At 40.7% G+C, this 9,571-nt stretch overlaps 1 protein-coding gene across 1 annotated transcript; it reads left to right on the top strand.

Annotated features, from left to right (window-relative positions):
• The first annotated feature begins 828 nt into the window (after nt 1–828).
• On the top strand, nt 829–8,006 carry SDE2 (spliceosome associated SDE2). The gene is made up of 7 exons (XM_089529428.1): nt 829–1,049; nt 3,306–3,423; nt 3,722–3,833; nt 4,424–4,593; nt 5,351–5,459; nt 6,043–6,391; nt 7,644–8,006. The coding sequence occupies exons 1-7, from the start codon at nt 942–944 to the stop codon at nt 7,857–7,859; spliced, it is 1,182 nt and encodes a 393-aa protein (XP_089385554.1). The 5' UTR covers nt 829–941; the 3' UTR covers nt 7,860–8,006.
• The last annotated feature ends 1,565 nt before the right edge of the window (nt 8,007–9,571 follow it).

Genomic DNA, 9,571 nt, shown 5'->3' with positions numbered 1-9,571 from the left:
AAGCGGTGCCAAACCGGGTTGTTTCTCCAGTGTGGATGCAGCTGGCGGCTGCCCTTGCTGTTGCTGTTGTGACACACACAGAACGAACTTCGTTTTATATCTGCCACAGTCAAGAAAAGAGGCTCAGCTCGCCTCCCCTCCCTGTCACCCGGAGGCTCTCATGGCTGCCAAGCTGCTGGCGTTTGTTGTGAGGGAAAAAAAACATGGCGGTTGCGAAGAAGAAGCGTGTGGGCGAAGAAGAGCGGGGTTTACGAGGGGAAAAAGAAGGCGCTTCTGCGTGTTGACAAACAGAGCAACCCGCTTCATTTTTCCACGCCTGAGGGGCATAAAGGGGAGGGCCGAGTTACAAGTATGTTGTGAGGGAGGATGTTACATTTCCCTCTCAGGCGAGAAAGAGGCGCCGTTCTCTTTTTAACTGTACGCGGGGGGGGGCTTTTCCCTCCTTCCCCCTCTTTCTTCTCTTCATGAGGGGAAAGGCAAAGAAAATGTCCGCCCGATATAGAACAGCGGAAGCTTCGAGGGTTGTCTGTGTGTGTGTTTTTGTGTGACGCTGCCAACAGGAAAGGAGGGAGGGAGGCAGGCGGATCATACTCTCTCGCCCAAAAGGGGCAGGGAGTTGGGGAACAGCCGCCATGAATCTGCGCGGTTATAAACGCCGCACGCACAAATTCATAGCACTCTCCTTATTCCCCTTAGCCTGACTTCACCCTTTTTATCGGCCTCCTCCAGACCGCTCCAACGGTCACTTCCTCGGCGCGCATGCGTACTCCCTCCCTCCCAGTCCCGCGCGCGCTCTCTCCTGTCACGTGACCCGAGAGAGGTTACGCGAGCCGAGGCAATTCTCCTGACAACGGAATTTCGAACGCCTACTTCCGCGTCTTGCGTCACTGCCCCGCGTGACCTAGATACCGGAAGTCGAGGCTGAGAGGAAGAGGCTGAAAATGGCGGCGCTCGTCAGGGATCCGTTGGACTCCGCGCTGCGACGGGTGACGTTGCCGACGGGAGAGCGGTCGGTCGGGGCTCTGCTCCGGGCTCGTTGTCAGGCGCAGGTAAAGGGGCTGGTGTACGAGAGAAGTAGAGAGTCTAGCAATGGTTCTCAACCTTTGGCCCTTTGTGAGACTTCAACTCCCAGAATTCCTGGACAGTGAGCATAGCTGACTGGGACTTCTGGGAATTGGAGTCCAAAACACCTGGAGTCCCAGAGGCTGAGAAGCACTGCTCTAGGGAATCGTTGAGGAATACTTGCCCATAGGGGTACTTCTATAAGCAGGTTGTGTAAAAGGCGTGGGCATGGCAAGGAGGCGGCAGGCTCAGCGTGACCCTTGGTCAATAGGGGCGAGGCAGGAGGAGAACACCAAGAAAAGCCCGCGATAGGGTCGCCTTAAGGTTGCCATAAATATAGGAAAAGGCATGAAGGCACACAGAAATGTCGCCTTTTAATTATTATTTTTTATATTTTTAATGTCTGGTTAATAATGATAATAATAAATTTTAACTTTCCCCGCCTCTCCCTTAAAATCGAGGTGGCTAACAACGTTAAAACATTAAAATACATTATCCCAGAAACCCACCCACCCCCCATAACCTATAAACCGTAATTATCAGCAATAACAATAAAACAGTACCGTTAAAATTGTATTCCCAGTTGCCATGTATGGATGTGAGAGCTGGGCAGTGAAGGAAGCAGACAGAAAGAAAACCAACTCATTTGGAATGTGGTGCTGGAGAAGAGTACTAAGGATACCATGGACAGCCAGGAAGACCAGCAAGTGGGTTCTTGAAGAGATCAGACCAGGGCTTTCCTTGGAAGCAAAGATGATCAAGTTTAGCCTATGGTACTCTGGCCGCATAATGAGAAGGCAGAATCCCAGACTAGTGGCCAACATGGCTGAGGCTTCTCGCAGCTGAAGTCCACAATGTCTTAAATGGCATAGTTTGGGGACCACTGTCTAGTCACTCTAGTGGAAAACATCACAGAACCAGAAAAAATTACTGTATTAAGAAAAAAGAAGAAAGTGCATTGGCACTGATCGACATAAAGAAAGCAAAAATAATTATCACAGGTGACCTATTTAAATCCAACCTAGAGAATGAGGAAATCGAAATCAGTTAAAGAGTGCCCATACCTTGTATCAAACATTGTTCAGAATGGAGAGAGCAGTCAGGAAATCGGACAAAGACTAGGAATTGGAAGGGCATCTATGAAGGAACTAGACAAGATTCTAAAGAGTAAAGACATAATGCTGTGCACTAAAGTGAGGATTGTCCAAGCCGGTGTATTCCCCATCACCATGTATGGATGTGAAAGCTGGACAGTAAAGAAAGCAGAGAAAAAGAAAATCAACTTATTTGAGACGTGGTGCAGGAGAAGAGTGCTGAGGATACTGTGGAGAGCCAAGAAGGCAAACAAATGAGTCTTTGAACGTATCAAACCAGAAATCCCCCTGAAACCCAAGGTGATGAAACTGAGGCTGTCATACCTTGGCCACACCATGAGAAGGCATGACTCACTAGAAAAAACAATAATGCTAGGAAAGGAAGTGGGTAGCAAAAAGAGAGGAAGACCCCACACCAGATGGATAGACGCAATCAGGAAAATTATGGGCCTGAATTTATAGGACCTAAGCAGATCAGTGGAGGACAGATGATCTTGGAGATACCTCATCCACAGGGTCACCAAGAGTCAGGGTTCACTCAAGGGTAAACAACAACAACAAGAATTGAGAAATGTTGTTTTCAGTCATTCGAGATTAGAAGACATTGAAGATCTATTGGATTATAGAATTTAATATAGAGTAACCAAATTCCCATTCTCTGAATAAGTCAACTCTAGTTGGAACAAACAATTGGATAAAGTAAAATCTCATACTAAAAGTCTTCAAAATGTTTGGTTTCATTTACCTTTCCAGAACTGCATGAATAATATCTGGTACAAAGGCTGCTGCCATGGACAATTATATAGTTAGTATTTGTTTTCTTAGACGTATTTCCATTCACCCCTCCCCCATTATCTGTATTCAGTTATACAAGAAAATCTTCTAATCCTAAACATTAAGGGTCACATCACAGAACTGTACAGAATTTCCTGTGCTCTGTGCTGCATCAATCTGCATACACTAGGAAATGTGCTGTGTCCTACAAGGGAGGAAAGACTCAGACACTTGACCCATGTTTCTTATATGATAAAGAGCTTCCTATATGTTGTTCTGAACAATTTATTTAATTGTTGTAGACTAAAATATCAAAGCACTTAAAGGTGTAGAAATTATGTCTGTGTTTAACTGTGTGTATTTCCCTGTTTCTAGGGTCTTCCGGAAGATCACTTCTATATAAAGTACAATGGTCGCCGTGTTAATTCAGAAGATGAATTACAAGATGGTGGTGTTTACAGCCTGGAACCAAGACTGTGTGGCGGAAAGGGAGGTGGGTATATTGCTGCTTCTTTGTCTTAAATGTCAACTTACAGTAAGATCTTTGCATGATGTAAAAGCTAGTAAAGCTTCAAAAGCATGCATGATGTATTTTGTGCTTTGGTGATGGCTCAATAAAAGTATGACTGCTTTGTAGATTTTGTATTTGTTTTATTTATTATACCATTTATTTAATTATACTATTTATTACACTGTTAGAAAACCATTCATCAGTCTGTGGAATATTGTCATTGTCTGAAGTGCCTCCATTCTTGTATTTCTGCCACTCACATGTTTTTATTTTTTCCTAGGATTTGGGTCTATGCTCCGTGCACTTGGTGCTCAAATTGAGAAAACGACAAACCGAGAAGCTTGCAGAGATCTTAGTGGGAGGAGACTTAGGGATGTAAACCATGAAAAAGCGTAAGACTTTTTATTATTATCTCAGAAATAAAGAAATGACCATATATTTGCAATTTCACTGTTAGGTTTTGAAGAGGATTGCAGATCTTGTGAATTGGAAGTCCCTATGTGACTGGTGAAGAATATTTGTCCAATGGATAACATTCAAGAAACACTAGAAATAGGTTTCAGTTTCAAAAGACTAGTTAAAATTATTCCATGATGACTGTAGTTCTTTGTAGTCCCCTGTGATCGATCATGAAGCTTTTGTTGGTACTGCCTTGTGTCCATTTATAGAATATTGTAGAAAAGTAGCTAAGTTTTGGGAAACTGGAACTCTTTGATAACCTGCTTAAAGCATTCAAGTAACTTGAAAAGCTGTTTTCAAAGAAGGATTAGAGTGAAACCATCAGGCCTCTTCTAGCTTTCTCTACAATAATCAAATGTTTATTATTTCCCTCCATAGTTCTCTCAATATTACCCCCTTGCCCATCAATTACAAGAAAAATGCCAAGTTTTCATGCATTGTGTAGGATATGCAGGTGAATGGCCCAAATGACTAGAAGGGTTTACACACTGAAATGCATCATTCCATTTCTTCTCCCTTACAGAATGGCTGAGTGGGTGAAGCAGCAAGCAGAACGTGAAGCAGACAAGGAACAAAGGCGTTTAGAAAGGCTGAAGCGCAAACTTACTGAGCCAAAGCACTTTTTCACTAATCCCGACTACCAGCAGCAATGTCATGAGATGGCAGAGAGGCTAGAGGACTCTGTCCTCAAAGGTAGAGTTGAAAATGTTGCTCATTTATATTTTGAGTATTTCTCATTTGTTGGGGCTCTTTTTCTGTTGTAGCTAAATAGTTTTTCAGTAAAGCAGTTTCAAATGATGGTGAGCTACTCATGTGTTGTTATGCTTTTTTGTTTGTTTGTTTGTTTGTTCTGTTCTCAGCCTTATCTCAGGCTTTTGTAGTCATATGGGATTTCTGAGAAATTCTGAATAGAAGACTTCCAGAAAATAGACTTAATTAGTGCAGGTTAATTTATATAAGGATTTTTTCAGTTTGCTTCGTGAAAATCCTGAAGTAAACGTTCTGAGGCAGTGATGTTCCAGTTTCATAGTTCTTGGGAGTCAGTGTGGTATAGTAGTTAAAAATGTGGGGCTGTGTGTTGGGAAATCTCGCTTCTAGTTCCCGCAGAACTGTGAAAAGTAACAAAACATTCCACCTTGCATCACTGGCTCTCTTGTTCTCTCTGCTTTACAACAATTAAATTTCTATGTCACAGGAGCTTTAACCATGTAAATAGTGTCCTGGGCCCTTATTCCCATCGACTTGGCTTCTTCAGTATCATGGAGATTTGCTAACATAATAGCTTGCAATAGAACCTGTTGAGTCTGAATTTTGAAGTACTTTAGGAGTTCAACATAAACTTTTTTTACCCTGAACCTTTTGTGATGCAATTCCTAAGCTTCATTTAAAATGCATAGAACGTAAAATATTAAGAATAGATAGCAAGAACTGATTTATTTCTTTATTTTAGGCATGCAAGCTTCGTCTAGCACAATGGTATCGCCAGAAAGCACTGAGAGTCGAAAACGGTCAAATGAGTCTGAAAAGGGAGTACCATCAGAAAAGAAAAGATGCTTTTGGTAAGATATGGGAAGACACAGTTGATAGTATTTTTCAAAAACCATTTGGAATTGCTTTCCTTATAAAAAAGAATTTCAGTACAGTGGTCGAGACCTTAAGAATTTCAAGTAGTATTGTGCTAATGGAATGGGGTTTTCTTGGCTCTTTTGTTCTTCCTTGGATCCAAGCCATTAACACATTGCCATTGACCCCTGATCTCCAGAGTCATAGTCCAACTCTCAAATCACTACACCATGTTGACTCTCACAGTAATGGCTACAACAGGATAACCCAAGTATTACTCTTGAAGGACACCCTTTGGGATGGTTAGGAATTGGATGGGAACAATGTCTTTGTAGTTTGTGCTTGGGTGTGCAAGTGATTTTCCTGTTGTGAGTACTTTGAGTGCTCCTCAATTACCTTAAAAGTTGCTATGTCGTGTATGAACCTTGTGAATGGAAAAGTATTGCTGACACTGATGTTCCACTGTTTTCATTGTGGACAAACTTGTGTTGCTTTTATAGTTGTGGAACAAATAAGTTCTTGGCTTTTGCATTTTGTGTGTCATTGAGATCATAAACAAATTTCTGTTGATTGCCACAGGTTGGGTGTGGAAGGACTGGAAGAGTCGGATGGTTCACAAAGCAGTGATGACAGCGAAGACGATCAGTCTCCTACCACATCAGGAAGTTGTACGGCATCAACTGGCAACCATCTCCAAACGAGTGATGGGACAGAACAATGTCCCAGCAGTTCAGAGGATTCTGTAAGCTGTAGTTCAGTTTCTGACACAGCTGAAAAACTGCAGGCACACATGGGAGATGCTAAAACAGATCTGGCAGAGGACCAACCTCCTAGTGAAAGTACAGTTGATGAAAACAATGAAGCAGCCAAGACCCTAAAGGAGGAAAAAGAAACAAATGTATCAAGTGTGAGCCAGTTACAGTGTACTGTAAGTATAAGAAATTACTTCTGATTCTGTAGATGAGCTCATTTTGTGTTTTGAACCATACTGCACAACTTTCACAATAACTTTTTGTACTGTTAGTTATCTATCCTTTTTATTTCCCATGATGCATTAGTAAACTGTAAAAAAGACTGAATAAAGTATTGAAAACAGTAGGACCTGGAATAAAATCTTACAGCACGGATTCCATCCATTTTATTCTTCCTTCGTGGGAGCTGTTTTCCTTCTTTTCCTCCTAAATAGTCCAGAAAATGTCCCATGGCCACTGAATACATTCAGTCTATACTGGGCTCTGGGGACTCATCCTCTGCATTTACTATTTCTTCTATATATATTTCATATTTTTGAAAACTTTCGGATTTATCCAGATCTGCTAATAACTACTTCTTGTGCATGAGTGATGACACTTTGGCTGTGATAGCAAGAGTGATAGCATTCTAAGGTCTTTTAATTTATACAAGTCTAACATTAGTGGTGGGTGGGATAGAAGAAAGTCATCTTTGTAGCCAGAGAAAGTTACCCTACTAATTTGACCTGCAATGGTGTTGTCTTGCAACCATCATGTCCTAATTGGTTCAAAACTAATGTGTTTTGCTTTTTTGAATAGGCAAGTGTGGTAGGAAAATGTAATTACTTTCTCTAGGGCCTTTGTAAATGTTTTACAATATTTGGAAAGGTCAAGGAAGTGAAGAAGAGAATGTCTTTTTAGATAAGTCACTTTTTAAACTAAGAATTTCTTGGCCAGTTAAAATGTCCAAGTGGAACTACAACTGGCAGCCAACCAGGTTGCCATTTTCTTCTACAATCTGTCATTTGGAATTATTCTGTTTCATGATACGTGTTCACAAATGCATTGTTTGAGGAAGACAGAGCAAATGTTTTCACAGAAATGCTGCCACCTCTGATGTTAAAAGTGATTTTACAACTAGAATGGATTTTTACCTGGACCCTGAAAGTTTCAGTAAAGAATGTGATTCTGCTTTCTGGGTCTGTGGGTGGGACTGCAGATGTTGGAGAGCGTTTTCTACCCATGGCTGGTTCTAATTAAAAAGACTTTGATAAAAAGCAAAACATTTTTTGACTCTTCTGAAGGATATTCACATCACTTAAACACAAACAGGCATTATAATGCATAAAATATCACTCAAGGTGTTCAGTTTCATTTTTGATGAAATGTTGTCATTTCTTATGTAACTGAGATACATATTTTACTCGTTTTTTCTGTGTTTTTTATTAGGAGACATCAATGATAGATCTACTGGCTTTCAATTCTGTTGCTGAACTGGAAACTCTGGGACTAGACAAGCTGAAGCTTGAACTGATGGCTTTGGGACTGAAATGTGGGGGCACTTTACAGGAAAGAGCAGCACGACTGTTCTCTGTGAGAGGTCTGTCTAGAGATCAGATTGATCCTGCTTTGTTTGCTAAGCCTTTGAAACAGAAGAAGAAGTAGAGGCTATTGCTGGAATTCCTTCTTACATCTAGAGTTTTCTTCAAGATTTTTTCACATTGAGCTATTTTGTGTAATGTGTAATGATATCTTTTTAAAAAAGTGAAGATGCATTCATGTGTTCTGTAAATACAATTCTTATAAGAATAACTTACAGTTGTATAGTGCATGTGTTTCAAGTGATGGTTAGGATTACCTGTCAGCAGACTTGCCCTGTCTTTTGATTTTTATTGATATTCCACTAGAAGAATGTAATGGGTTGCTACTGGTTTGCCTTTCGGTTCATTTTAGCCCACTTACTTAGAGAATAAGGGGCAAACTTTAAATCCTCTAACACAGTGGAATAATACGAGGGACTACTGTAGAGTTAAATACGTGCTATGTCCTAACTTACTAATTAATAAAACCCAAAGTCATGGGACCTCCTCAAACCCAATTTCAGATGTGGGATTGATATTTAACACAACCGTTCTTGGGAGGATCCAGACAGATAAGAAATGTTACTCATCAGCCTGGGGCAGCATGACCTTCAAGCAGGTTTTGTTGCACATTTTGTGAATAGACCTTATCTGGGTCTTTTCAGCAAACAACAATTGCAGCTTTAAACTGCTGATGAATTGCGTATGTACTAAAAACTACTGTTTCTAATTTTTGTATTGAAAACCTTGCTCATTGCATACCTAGAAAAAGACAAACAAACTGTACTGGTTGTCTATGTTTGAATGACCTGAATGTCCACAGTTCACAGTTGTATATATAAGTAGCAATCAAATGAGTAATTTCATTTCTCTCCCACATTTCTTTCTACCGGCATTTCTTTGGTAAACAGAAATCAGTGTTAAATCTATTCAATTACATTAAGTAGAATATAAGTGGGTACACATTATATTGTGCATTTAGATTCTGCTCATTCATTCTTTTCCTATCTCATCTGTCTTGAATGACATCCGGGATGGTTTACAATAAAATTAAATGAAACAAACGTAAAACGAATACAAGCATAAAAGGTTTAAAACTCACCCAGTTAAGATCACCTTCTGCAGCAAGTCAGTGCTGAAGAGCTGACTAAAATACCAAAGTCTTTGCCTGTCATATAAAAGACAACAGGGAGAGAGAAAGCTGATTCCCTTAGAATGACATTGCGGAGCCTGAAGGTGGCCCTTTGGCACATTCCCAACTGGCCTTCCATTCAGGCAGATACCAGTCTCCAGTCTGGTTTTTATTTTTCTCCTCTTATATGATGAACCCAGCAGCCCTCTCAATAAGTGGCTGTATTTGCTTAGTATTACCAGTGCTGAAGCCTTCAGTGCTTAGTATGCTAATATGGCACATTTGTAGATCATTCTGCAGTGATGTCCAGGTAAGGCCTCCACAAATATCCTGATCTAAACGATATCTCTGTAAAGGTTACTTGCTCAAATGTGCATTCACCTTCAGCTAACCACGACAAGTTCCAAATGCCTTGCTAAATGAATCACTTCTGCAAACAAATACTCAGGTGTGCTAACAAATACGTGTGCCATTTTAGGGCTAAAAAAACCATATCCCACACATGGCTCCACATATGCAAATTGACTATTTGGAGCAGGGGTAGGCAACCTTTTTGAGCCAGGGGCCGGGTTGCTGTCTCTCAGACAACTGGGGGGGCCGAAGCCAAAAAATAAATAATTAAATATTTTTTTTAAAAAAATTAAATATATAAATAAAAAAGGACA

This window comes from Sceloporus occidentalis, unplaced genomic scaffold (genome assembly GCF_023333645.1).
Source record: "Sceloporus occidentalis isolate IW3139 unplaced genomic scaffold, rSceOcc1.0.p SCAF_6, whole genome shotgun sequence".
Classification (NCBI taxonomy): domain Eukaryota; kingdom Metazoa; phylum Chordata; class Lepidosauria; order Squamata; family Phrynosomatidae; genus Sceloporus; species Sceloporus occidentalis.
This window is presented reverse-complemented; position numbering and strand designations above follow the sequence as displayed.